The sequence below is a fragment of the Pongo abelii genome, chromosome 12, assembly GCF_028885655.2.
Source record: "Pongo abelii isolate AG06213 chromosome 12, NHGRI_mPonAbe1-v2.0_pri, whole genome shotgun sequence".
NCBI classification, from domain to species: Eukaryota; Metazoa; Chordata; class Mammalia; order Primates; family Hominidae; genus Pongo; species Pongo abelii.
In genome coordinates, this window is record NC_071997.2 from 121087256 (window position 1) to 121107330 (window position 20075).

The window sequence follows — 20075 nt, forward strand, 5'->3', positions numbered from 1 at the left end:
ACCTCAAGTGATCCACCTGCCTCGAACTCCCACAAAGCTCGGACTATTCGTGTTAGTCACTGTGCCCGGCTGAAGACTGGCTTTTTCATTAGACAAATACTACAGTGCATAAAATGTAAGTCGTACCCAAATTTAAGGGAAGCAAAATCAGGAAAAAGTCCACAAACCCTCATGTAAACGGCATCTTTTCCCTGGTACCCTAGCATGGGAACCATTTCTCTGTTTCTCTAGAAATCACAATACAGATTCAAAAGAATGATGGGAGTCATTAGAACAGTGGGTCACAAGCCTTGGTCAATTCTTAGCCTGACAGGTCTCCCAGCGGTGGCTGCTAAGGCCCTCGTGTGAGGAGGCTTGAGAGAGCCCACCAGGATGGGAATTACTTTCATCAGTGGTTGGCTCTGGAGGCTGCCATCGTGTCCAGACTGTCCTCCATGACGGGGACCGAGGCCAACAAGCCAGGCCCAAGCCCTCCAATATCCACATAGAGTCCAGCAAGTCCGGGGACGGGGAAGAGGCCAGAGCGACTAGGGTCACAGATTGTGGCCTGAGGACTGTGGCATTTGAGCCAGGCATTAAAGGCTATAAAAATATTGAGAAGCAAGAATCAGAGGGGAAGCCACGTCAAGCTGAGGCCAGCACATGAGCAAAGGCAGGAAGACGGGAATGGAGTGCAGAGGAGGAACACAGTCACTGGATTAGAGCAGGAAGGGCTGAGAAACAGCAGCTGAAAATAAGGGCTTGGCAGAAGACTGGGACCTGAAAGTGCCAGGTTTCAAATGCCACACCAAGGAGCTGGCACCTCCTCCTACAATGCTGAGCAGGGAGCCCTGAAGGTTGTAGAAAAGCTGCCTTGAAGACGGGTTTTCAAAAGCCCTGGCCATCCTGCAAATCACACAGGCCTGACTGGGTGCCGCGGACAACACACATATCCAACTCATTGAGCAGGCAACGGTTTGGGTCTCCATGTCACATCTTGCTCCAGGCAGTATCTACAGGTCCAGACTAACAGGTTTCACTCATTCTCAACCAACCAATCAAAGAAAAGAATGGTCAGGGGTTCTTCAGTAAGCCACACAGCTTTATTTTTCAAGAAGATCTCTCTTCTGAGAAAATCCAAGAGACAAATCAAGACCAAAAAAAAAAAAAAAAATTAAAAAGCAACAGGGCTTGTTTAATGTTACAGTAAGGATGGAAATAGATTTATGTTCCAAAAATCAAATGAATCAGCTGTGCACTACTCAACATCCTGACCCATGAGGGTTTATTTCCTTCAACTAAAAATAGATGCAATTTTCAGTGTCACACAAGTCAAGGCAGCTGATGAGTAGATTAATCCTTCTAAATGAAAGGTCAGCCCGTGGTGAGGCTGCAGGGAGGGGACTCTGCACGTACACCGCCTACAGCAGCACACACTGGGATAACCTTTTTAGAGGGCAATGCAGCAATATTGATCAAAGCTTTAAATGTGCTCATCCTTTGACCGAGCAATTCTACTCCTGGGAATCTACTTTACAGCGAGACTTCCCTAAGTGTGTGTGCCTTCTTTATTTATTGATACATGCATTATATATCATAAGCATTGCATGTGAACGCTTACTGCATCACTGTTGGCAATAGGGGAAAAAGTGGCGACCACCTACATGTTCATCAATAGAGGGTGAGTTAAAGAAAGTATGGTATATCTAGATGACAGGATTCTGCCCAGCAGCGAAAAGAGTAAGGTAAATATTACATAAAATGAAACAAAGAGATAGGATGAATAATTGAATAATGTCAGTGTATGTGTGTGGGGATGTAAATAAGTTTTTGAAGTTCAGCAAGATAGAACCAAAATGTTCATAATAGTTCTACTTTTAAGGAAGGGAATAGCTTGCAGCAAGGGCAGCCAGGAGGGTGATACAACCTCTGCACTTTACAGTTTCTATAATCTCGGCCTCTTTTATTAGTATTTTTATGTCTCAAGAAGTATGCATAACTTTTGTATTAATAATTTTTTAAAGACGAAATCCAGAAAAGTAAAGTCAAACCAATGAGCTTGGGTATCTAAGATGACATCTGAAGCTTTTTTAATGTACATACTTATTTTTTTAGAGAGATGGGGGGTCTCACTATGTTGTCCAGGCTGGATTTGAACTCTTGGGTTCAAGCAATCCTCCCACCTCAGCCTCCCAAATAGCTGGGACTACAGGCACATGCCCAACAAAATCTGAAGCTTTTAATCCTACCAGGGTTAAGGTTCTCTCTCTAAGCCGCCATTTTTCTACTAAATCATGAAGTCCCAGGTCAGAGACTTACCTAGTTCATGGCAATCCCAGGCACCCGCCCTAGGACGAGGCACTAATAGGCACTCAGGGAATGCTGGATGGATGAATGGATGCAGGGCAGGGAAATACAGTTCATTCATCTGTGTTCACAGAGTTCTAGAAACAGCTCTGGATGGTGGCCCATTCCCTACCATCACCAATGTGGGCTAGAGATGAGCAAACAGGGTTGGGAACCATGGGCCTGAGACTTCCGTCTTGACACTATCTTGACACTCACTAAGTGTGAATGTAACTTGCTCACCCTCCTCACCCGCGGAGAGACGGCACTGTCCTGATTCAGGCAGAGGCGCCTTCCAGCTCTAACTGGCTGGAGAACAGAATGCTGTGGAGGGGGAGATTTCACTCGCATGGGAGACTCTAGGCCACAAAAGGCTGGAGGAGGCATGACTGAGGGGGAGAGAGGCTTGGGCCTGGCAAGCTAGAATGGGGGTGTTTCGGGGCGGGGGGGGGCGGTGCGTGGAGAATCCCTGCAGGGCTCTGAACCCTGGAGGCAGATGAGAGCAATGGGAATTTGGATAAATCACTTTAGTTCTCCTAGTTAATTTCACTCATCTAAACACAGAAATGATTATTATGTGCTTTTCAGAATCTCTGTAAGATTTAAGTGAAGTAGCCCATGTACCCAGCACAGGAAAGCAGTCGGAGAACCCCTCTCCCATCTGATGTCTGGGGCTGAGGGCCCCACAGTGGGCACTGTTCTGTTTTGGGCCACTTGCTGGAGCATTCCACAGACCAGGTGGACATGATGTGCCCTGCTGGTTGGCTCGCAGGGTCTGCAACGCCGCCAAAACTTGCCTGGAATCTGCAACTTTTTAGCCTACAGAAAATCACTTGGCATATATAACATTTAAGCTCCTATTTCTTCATCTGGCTACTTCTGCCATCCCTCGGGATGAACTAAACTTCAATCTAACCCCTCACACTGCCACCATCTGTGTTCTCCTAGTAATCAATTCCCCTATACTTCGCTCCTGGTTTCTTGGTATTGAATTCAAATTTGGAGTTGCTGGAATTCACTTTCACTCTGGACTCCACTGCCACCCCTGACCCCCACTGCCCCCCTCTGGTTGAGGTGCAGCCCTCTCTGCAAGTCACCCCATGCTGGGCCAGGAAAGATTCCATACGCAGAGTGCGATGCACACACCAGTGTTCGTGGGAGGCGGGAAACAGGAATTCTGTACTCACTGGCTCACTTTATGGTACAGCTTAGCAATGCCCTGGTGGGTCCAATCCTTCCCAAGGGTGGGCAAAATGTGGCCAAGAGTATCTGATCTAAATGAAGAGAAAAAGAGAAAAATAAAGTAAAAATCCCTTTCAGATTCATCGCACCATTCATGCCTCATAAAAAAAAAAAAAACACAAACAAGACCCACAACTTTTTTTCTGGATAGAAAGCCCAAGGCTCAAGTCATCAAAGTTGATGCTGACAGAGGGACATGGTAATCCATAGAAGGACGCCTCCAGTCTGATCATGCATTGAGGTGACTGGCTTGTTCAATCAAAGGTAAAGGCCATTCAAAAAGACGCTCTTGAGAAGCCCCCACAGAAGCAACCAAGTCGAAGAGATAATACCCCAGAAGGAAACAACCAAGCCCTAAACACAATGATTGGCACCAAGGAGCTGAAACTACATAAGCAGCTCCGACTGCACCAGAATTCGAGCCATGCAAGTCCCATTAGGGGAGGAGAGGTGCCAACACCAGGCCCGGAGACCCCACGGTGAAGCAAAGAAATCTACCATGGCCCCCAAGTCAGCGGGACCTACCTGGTGATCGTCCCGTCAATATCAGAAATGATGACCTTATCATCCCAGTTCCACAGATAGATGGTGCCCTCACAGCGGCACGTGCCTTGGTACTGCGTGGTGACACTGAAAACCACGTCGTTGGGGCCATTCTTCAACTTCAAGCTTTTCTGAAAAACATGAACCATTAGTGTTTGTCTGCTTGAGGGAAAGGCCCTGATTGATGGGCATGTGGCTTCTGTTCCATGAGAAGCAGGATTCGGCTTTAAAAACAAGTGACTGCCCTGGGCCCTTGTATAATTCTTTCTTTCCCCACCCTTCCTTGTTCTGGTTCTTTCTGGGGCTGGACAGGCAAAATGAAACCTCAGCTCTCTCAGGCCCCCTTGTAATGCAATTTGCCTACTTGCTACAGAGTTGTTCTACTTCCCAGGATAGTGCTAATTTGATCCAGTATTTTCAGATTAGAGTCATTAGCCAGGATTCAGTGACGGGGCTATACGGCATAATAAATCATAATTTTGGAATAGGATACACTCACCACTCTATGACTAAATAGGAAGGTCATCATTCAGGGAGACAAATTTAAGCCAAGTGTGAAAATACATTTCCCTAAATAACCATGTTTTTAAATTATTATTATACTGACACAAATTGGAAAAAGAGAAGTCTTGGTTATCAGTCATGCCTCATATCCAGAAGAATATAGTCTAGACCCAAAGAAATCACACCAAATTCAAAATACAAAGTGAATTTTGAGCAGTTTTGAGTCTCTGTGCCAGGACTCCTGGTGCACACCAGCTGGCCATTCAGACCCCCAGGCTGCCTGACTGCAGGTGTCCCCAGTGTCGCCAGTAGGAGCAGTGAGTCACACAGAGACCCCCAGGCTGCAGGGTCCCACACATGGCCTGAGTGGTGTCTGGGCCTGTTCCTTATCTTTTCCTAGTAAACACCCTCACACTTGAGCCAGGCTCCCCACTAACTCTTAGGAGGAATGCAAAAGACTTGATTCACAAAAAAGCAAGGACAGGTTCACTGGCCATGACCAACGGGATCCAAGAAAGGGCTTTTAATTAAAACTGATCTCACACACGGAAAAATAAAAGGACACCATGACCAGGTGATGCCCCTGGTTACCTGAAATTCTCTAAATTCTATCACAACTGCTTAATTTCCACCAACTTAAGAGATGCATTTGAGTTAACAAACATCTCTCTCGAAGCAAAAACATCTTTGAGTGATTTTCAAGTCTATCTGTGATTGACACCTCAGGATGAATTAGCTCCGCCAGGCTGCCTTCCTCCTAACTCTAGTAAACTAGATTCTCCAGGGCCAGGCCAGCAAAAGGAGAAGACAAAAGGGAAGGTCATATTGAGGACCCAGCCTGGATAGTGCTGGAGTTGGGGTGGAAACAGCAGGTACCCAGTTGAGGGACTGCAGGCCCCCTGGGATGAAAGGTGACAAGTAACAGGCACATCCCAACCATCACACAGCCTTAGGAGTCTGCAGAAACCTCATGTGCTTACAACACAGCCGCGGCAAGCATGGGAGACTCACAAGCTGCTCAGAAGTCAGCCGGAGAGTCTTCTTGTAGCTGATGTTAGGCAGAAGAGGGAGGTGGCCTGCGTTTGACGGCTTGGCAGCTGCACGCTCCTCATCACTGGAGGATGATTCATGCTTTACCCTGGAACACACAGTGATGTCATCACCAATTAGAAAATGCATCTGGGTAGCCATGAAAAATGCATTAGCCTTTAATCAATGACTAAGTCAATCCAGTCTCTCCTGAGTCCTGTCTCTTGGGTGGTCATCTACCATAAGATGTTAAATTTATCAATGAACTCTCACTACATCCCCATTCATGCATCTCTTGCATTACACATGTGGGGGCTGCCTCTCCCCATTCACTTGCCTATTGATGAGCTACCACCACTATTTTAAGCCAACAGGTTCCTATTCATGACAAACAGGGTTAAACTCCCCCTTGGCCTAGGAAGATGCTAACTGTCTTCTCTGTCTCTCTTCTTTTCCTATCTGAGACTGCATGCCAAGCACTAGGAGTCCAAGTTTCTACAAGTCCAAACTCATCCATCAGTTCCCTGTATAAAGCTCACCAAATATACAACTCCAAGCAATGAGGGCCTTTCTAGAACTTATGGACAGGTGCCAGTGAAAGCAAGAAAGACTCACCAGTTCTCCCCTCAGGATCCCCCAGCAGGTCATCCCATGAGCAAGGAATATGCCTTACTTCCCTGCTCAGAATATACAGGTCAGTGCCCCTAACTCTTCTAGACTTTTTTGTTTAGTGGGGAGCTGGGAGGCGCAGGGTGGGAATCAGGCTCATTTTCTTTAAATAGCTCACATACAGCATATCTGTAATTAGCTGCTCACTCAATGAAAATCCTCCTGTGACATAATCCCCAACCCAGTAGTATTAGCTCTGCCTCCCAGGACCGCTATCTTTGAAAATGCCTCAATGCTGTATGAATCGCTTAGCAAATGCCTTAGACTAAATGGAAAAGGCTGAGTGGCCCCGAAAGCAGCACATCCCAAGCCCTCTGGTACTTTGCTTTCCTACAAAGCCTCTGGCTCAGCACCTTCCTCTAGGCAAGGTTAGCATATACACAGAGCTCCAGCTTATTTTTTTTTTTTTACTGTCTTTTGCATTTTTTATTTTTCTATTGACATATTAATTGTACGTATTTATGGGGTGCATGTAATATTCTGATAAATGCATACACTTGCATTTATCAAAGTATGCACACCCTGATCAAATCACGGTAATTAGCATACCCATCACCCCAAACAGTTATCATTTCTTTGTGTTGGAACATTCTAAATCTTCTAACTATTTTGAAATGTATAATAAATTGCTGTTAACTATAATCATTCCACTGTGCTATGAAACGCTAGAACTTACTCCTTTCATCTAACTGTATGTTTGTACCCATTAACCAACCTCTCTTCACCCTCCTCTCCCCTCTACCCTTCCCAGCTCTGGTAACCACGATTCTACTCTCTACCTCCATGAGATCAACGTTTTTAGCTCCCACATATGAGTAAGAACACGTGATATTTGTCTTTCTGTGCCTGGCTTATTTCACTTAACATAATCACCTCCAGTTCCACCCATGTTGCCACAAATGACAGGATTCATTCTTTTTTAGGTCTGAATAGTACTCCATTGTGTATATATCACATTTTCCTCATCCATTTCTCCATTGATGGACACTTAGGTTGGTTCCATATTTCAACTCCTGTGAATAGTGCTGTGATAAACATGGGGATGCAGGTATCCCTTTGACATCCTGATTTCCCTTCCTCTGGAGAAATAAGCAGTAGTGGGATTGCTGGATTGTATGCTAGTTCTATTTTTAGTTTTCTAAGAAATCTCCATACTGTTTTCCATAATAGCTGTACTAATTCACATTCCCACCAACAGTGTTTAAGAGTTCCCTTCTCTCCACATCCTTATGAGCATTCGTTATTTTTTGTCTTTTTGATAATAGCCATGCTAACTGGGGTGAGATGCTATCTCACTGTGATTTTGATTTGTCCTTTCCTGATTAGTGATGTTGAGCAAATGGGACTATATCACACTCAACAGCTACTGCCCAGCAAAGGAAACAATCAACAGAGCAAAGAGACAACCCATTAAATGGGAGAAGATATGTGCAAACTCCTCATTCAACAAGGGGCTGATACCCAGTATATATACAAGGAACTCAAACAACTCAGCAGCAGAGAAACCAATCATCCCATTTAAAAGTGAGCAAAGGATCTGAATTTCACAACAGAAGATGTACCAGGGTTGTCTTATCTTTTTATCTCAATAAACTCTCTCCTCTCAGTGCTGACTTCTTCTCGTCCTACTGCCTCCTGTTTCCCCCCCTCGCTTGCCTCCCTTAAGATCACCTATGCAACCTACAGCTTTCTGACCCCATAAGTGTTAAGAAGTGATCCCCAGCCTCACCAACATGGCAAAACCTGTCTCTACAAAAAATTTAAAAATTAGCCAGGCGTGATGGTTCGTGCCTATAGTCCCAGCTACTTGGGAGGCTGAGGCAAAAGAATCACTTGAACCTGGGAGGCGAAGGTTGCAGTGAGCCAAGAATGCGCCACTGCACTCCAGCCTGGGTGACAGAGTAAGACCCTGTCTCAAAAAAGAAAAAAAAGAGATCCCTACAACCCAATACTGCCCAATACTGGGGAGATGTGAAGGAGGACAGTGTCCCACAGCACCTCCACTTCCGTGTTGTTTCTACCACACTTATGTAGAGACCCAGCTCCTTCCAGTCCTAGAATGAGCAACCCCTCCCTAAGCACCTGCTCCCTGGGCCCCAGGAAAGGGAGGTCAGTGGGCTTTGGGCTGGTGGCCCAGAGCTCATTCAACCGACACTCAAGCATACCATGCCAGGCATTGATGGCACAGCAAACAACCTATTCCCACTCACGCAGGGCTTGTATCTAAATCACAACACAGAGACCTGGGCTGAAAAGAAAGATTTAGAGATCACTGGGACAGAGCCCTGGGGGAATATGCCATGGGAACAGGAGGCTGAGTTGAAGGAGAACAGAGCATCGGCTAGAACTGTGGTTGGTCTGTGGTGGAGCTAAGCTACACGTGGATGGAACAATGCCATGACATTGGGGGCTGAACCTGATTCTAGGTAGAGTGGAGATGGTACAGCAGTTAGACTCTGAAAAACACAGGTTTCCAGCCCATGGTAACTTCCGGCTATATTACCTTGGAGAAATCATTTCTTTATCTTTCAGCCTTGATTTCTTTATCTTAAAATGCAGAGGAACAACTGAATCACATCTACCCAAAACTTCAGGATGCAGGCAGGTAACAGGCTGGAGAGACCTGGACTGGGAGACCCAGACATAAGCCCCAGCAAAGGCCTCATCCTAGAAAATTCCTCCCTGGGCCTCAGTGGGCTCATCTGTAAAATGACCTGATCCAACCAAAGTCCCTTCCGGTTCTAACACCTACGGATCCTATGAACCATGCTGGTTCTTCTGAACCAAAAATCTGGAGGTTTTCAGACGGGGTAAATGTGGTCCTGGAGCTGGTACAGCCTGGCAAATGCTGCTGGGGACGGGGTGGGGGGGGTGGTGCAGATTTCCTTGTCAAGCAGAAGAAGAACGAGGCTACAGGCCCCTCATTGAATGGGAAAATGTTTATGTTCCAACCAAACAGTTTGGAGTGAAATGAGATCCAAATGTGAAGCAAAGCTCTTGGTGACAACAGATTGATGTGTACCTCTGCCGGCGGGATGAGGAGGCAAGGCGGAATAGCTGTGATTTCCATCTGCTGCTTTAAAAAAAAAAAACCCACTAAATTTGTGCAGCATGCCATGTTTGAAGGAACACAGAAAGGAAAACACAGATACAAAGACTAAAACGCGAGATGTGCAGTTTGCTGTTGGTGGTTTCAGCTTAGGGCAAGTACACGGTCATCTGCGGCTGCCATGTCTCAGATTGCACCACCCTGCACAGAATAAAATGCCTCCTTTTCGGAGGCCCACACCCCACCCCTTACAATGGCTCATTAAATGTTGCTTGCTTTACAGTATCTGCAAGAAGCAACAAAACAAAACAAAAGGGCTCATGTCATTTGAAAATGTGTGCACAGAAGAATAGCTGTGAACAACATCTAAGTTAGCACTTGTCAGTGTACGTTTTTCAAACGGTATTTTAATTATTTGTATGGTGACAAGCTGTTTGCTCAATTATGGGACTTCGGGGACTGTTCTGTCAATCACGTCTGTCAATTAGGAAAACATTCTGACACCTTTTTTTTTTTTTTAGTCAACTGTATGACTCTAATAAGGAGACTCAAAGTCTGAGATGCCAGTATAAATTAAAAGGTTTACATTTTTCAAGAGAACTTTCTATTCTTTTCAAAATCTGAGTTCTTTTTCACAAGAGTCAATTCTTAATTTTTCAGGTTTGATAAGGAACCATACTGTGACTAACTCAGAATGGCAAATGGTCCAGCTGTTTCTATTTGACGGGAAAAAGCATTTTTTGCCCACATTTGAATATGATTGTATCAGACAGTGAGAAAATCCGTGACACCCCAAGTAAACTGCAAGAGCTGAGGTTCCAACTTGGGAAGAGCTGCAGAAGTGTCTCGCTGCTCTCCACACTCTCCTGGGGTTCTGCCTGCTATGGCTAGAAGGAGTAAGAGTAAGAGCAGTGCTGGCACCAGCGATGCCACTGTGCCCATTGTGTACGGGCCCCTCCCAGTCGCTGTCCTCTTCTCTCCCTTGTAAACCTAACTCTCTGACCCTCAGGCCCATCTTCCCCTAGGTCTAAGACTCGCTGTATTAGTCCGTTCTCACACTGCTATGAAGAAATACCCAAGACTGGGTAATTTATAAGGGAAAGAGGTATTAATTGACTCACAGTTCCACATGGCTGGGGAGGCCTCAGGAAACTTACAATCATGGCGGAAGGCAAAGGAAAAGCAGGTGCCTTCTTCACAGGGCAGCAGGACGGAGTGAGTGCAAGCAGGAGAAATGCCAGATGTTTGTAAAACCATCAGATTTCATGAGAACTCACTATCATAAGAACAGCAGCATGGGGGAATCGGCCCCCATGATCCAATTCCCTCCACCTGGTCCCACCCTTGACACCTGGGGATTACGGGGATTACAATTCGAAGTGACATTTGGGTGGGGACACAGAGCCAAAGCATATCATTCTGCCCCTGGACCCTCCCAAATCTCATGTCTTTTCACATTTCAAAACCAATCACACCTTCTCAACAGTCCCCCAAAGTCTTAACTCATTTCAGCATTAACTCAAAATCCACAGTCCAAAGTCTCATCTGAGACAGGTCTCCTCTGCCTATGAGCCAGTAAAATCAAAAGCAAGTGAGTTGCTTCCTAGATACAATTGGGGTACAGGCATTGGGTAAATACACCTGTTTCCAATGGGACAAATTGGCCAAAACGAAGGGGCTACAAGCCCCATGCAAGTGTGAAATCCAATAGGGCAGTCATTAAATTTAAAAGTTCCAAAATGATCTCCTTTAGCTCCATGTCTCACATCCAGGTCACGCTAATGCAAGAGGTGGGCTCCCACAGCCTTGGGCACTGCCAGAGGGCAGGATGGATTTGGCAGACATCCTGCATTCAGCCAACAGAAACTGTATGGTTTGGGATTGAATGCGTGTCCTCCAGGTGACCACAGAGCCATCCTCCCGGATTGGTTTCTGCACTCTGGATCATTTTCTCATGAAGTTGCCTCGAAGACCCAGTGAGATGGGGTCTACCGCATCGGTGCTATTCTTAACCCCATTTCAATGATGGAGACGCTGAGAGGTAGATTAATTTGCCAAAGATCACACTGAAGGCTGTTGGACAAGGTCCCTGCTGTATATCCTGCTCTGTGCTACCTCTTGTGTTTAGAAATTATTGCCAAGACAGAGAAGGCTGGTAAAATGAATTCCAGGAGAGCGGGGCATTTCTACTGTAGCTATTTAAGTTGGTTTAAGTTGCTGAGAGCACGCAGTTTTGCATCTTTGTTTGTGTGCCTCTTTTGGGGTAGCGTGCCTCCCATGGAGCTTCCAGGCCAGCTCCATCCCAGCCTGTCTGGGCACTGACGGTGGCACTGGCACCTTTGCTCAGATGTGTCAGGGAGCTTCCCCAAGGTCCAATGGTTACCCAGGAGCAAAGCTGGGATTCCAAACCAGACTTGCCTGACTCCAATGTCGGCTGCTTCCGCTACAGCTTGCGGAGTAAACAACTACTTATTTTAAAATGTCTGCTTTCCATGCTGGCTGCTCAGACGGTGGCACGTTCTTGGCCCGGGCCCCATCCTCAACACACCTGCCTTCTCCCTTCCAAGCGCACTCACAGCCAAACTCAGAATTCCCAGCTGGGAAATATCGATACCCTGGTGCCTTCCCATTCTTTCTTGTGCCTGTGAAGCACAGACCAGCGGTGGGCCAGGGGGGAGGCACCTGGGACACCACCACGGGAAACGGAAAGGTTTCCCTTCAAGAGCATCCCAGGCGAGAGCGAGCCAGGCCATTCACAGTCACATTCAAACTCACCCCTACCAGGTCCCGCACACTCGTCTCCACCCTGTTCTTCTCCACAGAGAACAATAAAGAAATCAGATCGTTTCCCACCTGCCTCCCACGTGGGTTTCTGTTTGTAGCAAAGAATCCTAGATGTAAAATTGTTTAAGACACAGAGCCATGGCCGGGATTCAGAGGAATGGAAATCCACGCCTGCCTCTCCCGTAAATCAACAACACATGGAGAAAACCTCAGTGGTTGAGTGATGGTTGAGCAAAACTTTGGAAACGACTACTCTGTGGGGCAGTGGCCTCCAAGATACAAAAATGAGTAAGATGTGGATCTGGCCCCAATTAATCTGTTAGCACTTTCTGTCTGCTAAATAAGAAATGGAATCCTGGATTTCTTAAACACAGGAATACTGTAAACATGAAGTAATAAGTAAAAGATGGTATAGCACAAATCATTCAGTGTCAGTATATGATACCACTATTATAATTAGTGTATAATGGGACTGTCCTCAGAGTCACCCCCAATCCCATATAAAGAGATTAACCTGAAGACAAAACACCACAAATACTGATCAGTACCATCAAAATCTAACCTCTCCTATGCCAAGTGAATATGAATCCATGTTAAAAATATCAACGTAAGTCCTGGTCAGTATTTAAATTACAGAGAAAGGCAAGTTCCTTCAGAAGTGAAACTTATTTCCATGTTATTGTTAGGGCTACTATTTATTCCTGTCATCACTGTCATTATTCTTGCTGTTATTATTATCATCATCATCATCTGTGTATAAAGGACTATTGCATGCCAGGACCATGAGAAATTCTCTAGTTATATTATCTCACTTAAGGCTCACATTTATTTTGCAAATTAGCTATCTAAGGGAGCAACTGCATGCATTTTGCTCATGGGAGAACCAAGTTAAATAAATTGCTCCAGGTCACCAAGTGAATCACAGGGCCAGAGTTGCAACCGTGTGGTGAACCCTGTCTGCATCCAGGCAGCACACGCCATGAACTTGGATGCAGAAAGGGGCTGCAAACATCCCAAGAAGCCTCCTACCGCACCTGGTGGCCATGCTGAGCTGCGGCGGTTGCTCTCCGGTGCTATGGGCCTTGCCAGCCAAGCACTGCTCTGGCTTACTTTCCTAGAGAAGGAGAAAAGAAAGAGTCACAGAAGTACCACAGAGAAGGGGCTTGCAGACAGCTGGTGTTTTCCCATGGGTTTCCTTAAGGCAGGACCCCTAAAGGTAGACCATTCCCCAATGACGCCCACTCTAGCGATTGCCCCGGGAGGCTCTGGCTGTGTCTGTTTCGGTGGGTCCTGATCTCTCCTTTGCTAAGAAGTATACGATAAACCAAGAAATATTTTTGACAGAAACGAATCTGTTATCCATAAGCATTTGTGGCACCAAACCAAACTCCATCATCACTGTAGCTTATGCAAATGCTTGATCAAGGGCTGCTTGGATTCCGGGGGCCTTTCAAAATATTTTCTTGTAATTGCTGATAGAAACGCTTGAAAATATTTTTGTACCATATTTTGCTTGGGGAAGATGTGAAAGCATTTTCTTCTTTTCCAAGATGACATACTCTTAATAGAAAATCCTCTGTTGGTGTACTGGAAAGAACCTTGGATTTCTAAGAGAATAGCTGGGCCCAGTCTTGTTTCTCTTGCTTACAAACTTTGGGCAAGTCGTTTAACTGTTCAGAACTTCGCTTCCTCATCTGTGAAACAGGGGTGAAATTCTCCATCTCCTAACACTGCTATGAGGATTAAAGGAGACTGTGTCTGAAACACAAAGCCAGGCACACAGCATGCAAAGGAGGATGGAAATGGGCACTGGCCCCAAGGACAGAAGAGACCAGAGAGAAATGCCAAGGGACCGAGGGTAAACGACTAAATCTTTCTCTGTGCTCGTTTCGTCAGGAGACGAAATCTACGGTCCTTTAATAAAGAAAATGAACAATACAAACTATGTAATAGGCTGACTGTCGTAACATATGACTAGCATGAACTAAGTTCAAATATCCTTTAGGTTTTTTTATAACCACACAAATAATTGATATAATGTGTCCAGTTACGTTTTATCTATTTATCGTGTAACTTAGCCACCACTATTAGCAATTTCTTCTTAGACTATTTCCCAAATCTGTATCTAACTGAAATAAGTATATTTCAGATTTTTAAAGAAGCATTTAATTTCATAACTGTTCCTTACTTTTAGCGGCACTCCACTTAATGCAAACTGGTGAGAATTTGGATATTCTACAAAGAAGTCACTGAAATATACTTCCATCTTAAATTCTAGAACATTCTGCTCTCTAGTAAGAAAACTAGAGAGGCCCTTCATGCTTTAAGGCCTCTAGTGTAAAGCATATATATTTGCACTCATTTGTCTGTAACCCTTGGAGATCAGTAAAACTGATGAGTAGACCTCAGATATGCTAACAGAAAATGTCAAAGAACAATTATATCTTGATAAAACTCTTCCAGCAAACGTTTTCCCTTTCAACTAATGGCATAAATAGAGTTCATGACAGTTTATGATTAAAATAACCAACTTGACTATTGTCCCTGTGGCTTCTTCATACTACTTTCCCAGAGTAATCAGCGTGCCCTCAACAAATATTTGCTGAACCCCTACTCTGGGTCCAACATGGAGTCCAAGAACACCAAAGCAATCAGAGCCATATATGGTCTCTGCCTCATGAAGTTTCGGGTCTAGACGGAAAGGAGAGGTTCATCAAACAGTCACACTAGTAATTACATAATTATCAACTATGACAAAATTTATGAAGGAAAAGTTCACAGGCAGAGGACAGCAGACTAGACTCATCTGCAGGGAAAGGGCTACTGGATCTGCTAGTTAGCTAAGCGAAGCAGGGGAGAGGGGTCCACAGAATACTAAGTAATGAAAATAGCATGTGCAAAGCCCCCAGGGTAGAAGGTACCTTCAGCCATTGAAGCTAATGCACAGAGAGCAGAGAACGGCAAAGATGAGATTAAAGAGGCAGGCAGGAGCTAGAACACACAAGCACTGTAGGCCGTGGTAAGGACACCAGCCTTCATTATAAGAGCCCTGGGGAACCACAGTAAGGCTTTAAGGAGCAACATAAATAGGAGCAGTCCCCTGAAGAGACCAATGCATCTGCAGTACAGAGAATGAAGAACCGAGGGTGAGGATGGGTGCAAAGAGACCATCTGGAAGCACCTCTGGGAGAGATGATGGTAGTACAGATTTGTGGGAGCAGAGCTGGAGAGACATGGACACGTCAGAGAAGTATTTAAGATGGAAAACTGATAGGACCTGGTGTGGGAGTGAGGCTTAAAGCATGAATCTCACCCACAGATGGACAGTGGTGCCATTTTCTGACTATGGCCCCAATGATGGAAGAACTCGCAAGAATCCCATGAGTTCAATTCTGGAAGCATTAAGTGTGAAACACGTTGAGGCATCCGCAGGACAACGTCTGCTTAGTTGGCTACTTGAAAACTGGATGTGGAATAGAAAAGAATGTCTGGTTTGGAGACAAAAATGGAGTCATCGCATGGGCAGAAGGGAAAAGTAAGAAGTAAAAGGAGAAAAGGTGGCCTAACGTGAGCTTTGAGGACCCTCCTAGAGGTGACTAAGCCAGAGCAGGAGCAGCCTGCTGGGAGGAGGAGGTCCAGGTGGACACAGGGGCCGGGCCTGGGAGCCAAGCAAAGCAAGTGCTTCAAGAAATGGGAGGAGAGGGCAACGAAGATCTGAAAGAAATCACAGGCACTCATGGAGATGAAAGCCAAAGCCATGGACCTTTAGACATGCCATTTCAGTGAAAGGACTCAGAGAATTAGTCAACTGCTGTGAGTATGCCTCATTAAAATTGTCCTCACAGGCTGGGCGTGGTGGCTCATGCCTGTAATGCCAACACTTTCGGAGGCCTGGGCAGGCAGATCGCTTGAGCCCAGGAGTTTGAGACCAGCCTGGGCAACATGGCGAAACCCCGTCTCCACTAAAAATAGAAAACGTAGCTGTGCGTGGTGGTGCATGCCTGTAATCCCAGCTATTCTAGAGGCTGAGATGGGAGGATTGCTTGAGCTCGAGAGGCAGAGGTTGCAGGGAGCTGAGATTGCACCACCGCACTCCAGCCTGGGTGACTGAGCGAGCCCGTCTCCAAAAAAGAAAGGAGGGGAGGGGAGAAAAAGAAAAAGAAAAAGAAAAATTGTCTCCACAAGCAGAAGGAAGATATTTAATTTCTTAAGAAACTGAATTCCCAGGCTGAATCCCTTCTTTTATAGATGACGAAATCTTACCATGAGGGAGTGACTGGACCACAGTCTCCCAACGGTTACAGAGCCAGGAGGTGATGCCTGTGCTGCTGGCTCCTGACCTTCCTCCCCACCTTCCCCACATTCCGCGAGCACTCGCCCTACTTCATGGCAGAGCTGGCTCATGGAAACTCAGCACTAGGGCCTACGTTCATTTCTCTGATGTAAGTACATGAAAACCAATCTCACTACACAAAACCAAAACTTGCTAAGTGTGAGCACTGCTTTGTCTTCTGGGCTTACCTCCTTGATTGTGGTGTTTCTTCCCCTCCATGAAAACCACCATCTTCCTCCCTTTTTGGGCATTTTATCCCTCATGATAGATTCCACAGTGGCCTGTTTTAAATGGATGGTAACATAAATAATGGAACAAAAAAAGATCAACTTAGCACATTCAAACCAAAAGAAACATACATGCAAATTAAAGTAAGATTTAAAAAAAAAATCAGAGAAAACACAACATACTATTTGTGCGTTAAAAATTTTAGAGAAGCAAAACCTAATGGCGTCCAAAATTACATGAAGGTAACTTAAGCATGAAGACTTAAGAAGATGTTAAAGGAATAAACAAACAACAAATAAAATACAACACAACAACAACAACAAAAAAAGAAAGCATTAGAAATCATTAGTGATTAGTAAGACTGGAAGTTTTCAAATTAAAGTGGCTAACTGGTTAAGATATTATTACTCTCAATATGATGATTATCAAATAAAATATGAAATGATTAATATGGGGTAGAGGATAAAACAGTTTTCAACAAAAGGTAAAATGCATAGGATTTTTACTAAGTGTAAATTTCTAAACATTTACATTAATAGGTGCATTTGATTTAAAATCTCCAGTATTAAAAAGAAAATTCATACTTTTAGGTAAATGGGTTTAATGGGGAGATTAAATATGAATTGATAATTTTCTACGTTTTTCCAAAGAACAAAATATCTATCTATCTTGAGGTTAATTCCAGGACCAAGGTAAAAGTTATGTAATGTCCCTTCCTCAGTTTACAGAACTTTCAAGTAGCTAACACCTCAGCTAGTAATGAAAGAAAGATTTAAGCTGAAAGATTCAGTCTAACAGGGTGCAGGGAAGCAGACAAATAAATAATTTACTATGTAGCTTAAAAGATCCCTATCTGACACAAAAGAAAACCCAACTGCACCGAAATGCAAACCACTCACATCCAGTTCATAAATAGGACAATTGACAAAGCTGTCAATGACCCTATTTCCCCTAAATCCACTCATAAATGTAACAAAACCACAATTTAAAAAAAAAAAAGAAAGCAAGCCAAAGAAAGGAAAAAAACAAACAGGAGTATTTTCAGTCCTTCACAAACTGATTCTAATGTTCATTTGAAAAACAAAAAAAAAAGCCCAGAAAATTCTCAGGCAGAAGAGTAGTAAGTAGAACAAGCACTACTGGGTATTAAAATATACCAAAACACATGGTAACTAAAAGAATGCAGTGTTGGTATACAAGGACACATATCACAGGAACAGAAAACAAAGTCCAGAAATAAATCTAAACTCACAGAGACATGTAACAGAGGGTGAAGTTGTAGCTGCCTCTGAGTGGAGGATAGGGTTAGTTAATACACGGTCCTGGGATAATTCAGTAGCCATGTCAGACCCTGTGAGCAGCTCATCTGCCTCCACTTTCTTGCTGACAGATCCGAAACTCTGTTCAAGAACCAGGCTGCGATGCGTGCGGAGAAAGCTGGCTCAACTCCAGAGGATGCACCTCAATGGTCGAAGCCATTCACGGTCATTTCATTGCTTTGCCCAGAACTGCTTTAGAGGTTCTTGTGACCAAGTTTTGAACTATGAGAGAGCTGCCCCCACCCTCCCGTTTCAGATGTGGCAGTCTGAGCAGACGATGTGCACGGCAGTCATCTTGTGACCATCAAGGAAAAGCTGAGAAAATCACAAAGAAGCTAACCCAAATTCATCCAGCCTGAAACTGCCAATCTCTAAGATCCTCATCATATGAGATCATTACTTAAGCCACTTTTAGTCATTCTGTTTCCTAAAACAAAAAGCATCTTCACCAATTCAATAACTTCCTGAGGAAAAAAACTGGTTTGCTTCCTAATACCTCTCTCATTACACTCAAAATAAAATCTAGATGGATGAAAGATTTTAAGATCTTTCGAAATTTCCAAAGCTTGTAAAACTATGCCCAATATACAAGAAAGCACAAAAAGAAAATATAGGGCCTATCTTCACAAGTTTTGGAAATGGGGAAGCAGGGCCATTTTATGTGTGATACAAAACCCAACAGCCATAAAAGATAAGATGGGCAAATTCTACATTTAAAAATAATTTCTATATTAGAGAAATGCCATATATAGAGTCAAAAGTTACTGACTTGTAGAAAGATTTAGCATGCATATCACAAGGACTAATTTCTTTTAAGTTTCAGAGCCCATGTGGATTTCTTTTTCAGTGAATAAATAAATCCTTTAGCTATATTCCTATTGCAATGGCCTTTTTTCTTACGGATTTGTAAGTGTTGAGAACGGGGACATAAAAATGTGTCCCAGGCCATGGATACCATGGCAGGGACAAAATAAAAACCACTCTAGAGAACATGCCCTCAGTCCAGTCCACAAAGATACTCACAGATAAAGCACCACCCAGGATGAGATTGCAGTCCTCAAAACACAACATATGCACACACACACGTGCACATCCACACATCCACACACACCTGCACACACGTACACATCCACACATACATGCACACACACATGCACACGCACACACACGTGCACATCCACACATATACACATACACATCCACACACGCACACACATAAGGAACATACCTGCACAAGCATGCACACATACCCGCATGCACACACATACATGTGCACATGTACGCATGCAAATGCACACACATGCATGTATGCATACATGCACATGCACACACACTGACACACAGGCACAGGCACACACACACACATACACAAACCCAGGAAGGAGCAAGCCTAGACTCAACAAAGTCCGATTAGACCTTCAAGAATCTCAAGTGTTAGAACTGGCTGACCGACTGCAACCTCCTAAGCCATACAAAAGCTTGCTAAGCACACAAAGGATACAAACAAGCCTAAGGCAGTCTCTGCAGCAAAGAACGTATAATCTAGCAGGAAGATCTATCATTGAAAAAATTAACAACTCCGGGCTGACTGTCTAGTGAATTGTTTGGGGTAAGATGAGAACACTGCAGACTGGCAGGTGGCGTGGCTGCCCTCCTAACTCCTCCCTACGGCCGCTTACCTACTCTCCCCTGTAGACTGGGAGCTGTCCAGGCCCTGTACTAGCTGTGGCCTCAGAGAATCAGGCATGGGGCTGGCTTCCTGGCTGAGCAGCACTTGACACTGACACTTGACACTTGACACAGGGCACCTGCGCCTGACCCTGATGCCTGCTCCACCCTTCCAGGGTGACACTCATCTCCCTTTGTCCTCACTGGGCTCTGAGGTCCTGGCACCTGTCTGCTCAGCCTCCACCTGTACCCCTTGCACGGCAGATATTGAGAAAGGAATCTTTGGTCCGCTCGACCATGACTGGGAGGTTTTGCCTTGATAAGGAGGAGGGGGAACCATGTGCAAGGTACAAGAGAGAGATCTGAAACTCCTGGCCTGTAC

At 44.8% G+C, this 20075-nt stretch overlaps 1 protein-coding gene across 25 annotated transcripts in view; it reads right to left on the bottom strand.

The window, feature by feature from the left end:
• Positions 1–20075, bottom strand: part of LPIN1 (lipin 1) — a 158874-nt gene that overhangs the window by 26083 nt on the left and 112716 nt on the right. For all 25 annotated transcript variants that reach the window (XR_010136364.1, XR_010136363.1, XR_010136362.1 and 22 more), the window contains 5 exons: positions 16667–16759; positions 13180–13259; positions 5626–5752; positions 4093–4241; positions 3513–3599 (listed from right to left, as the gene is read on the bottom strand). Coding sequence is in view for 17 of the 25 variants with exons in the window: in XM_054548373.1 (XP_054404348.1) it covers positions 3513–3599; positions 4093–4241; positions 5626–5752; positions 13180–13259; positions 16667–16759 (536 nt within the window). In the remaining 8 variants the exon portion in view is untranslated. The remainder of the gene's footprint in view (positions 1–3512; positions 3600–4092; positions 4242–5625; positions 5753–13179; positions 13260–16666; positions 16760–20075) is intronic.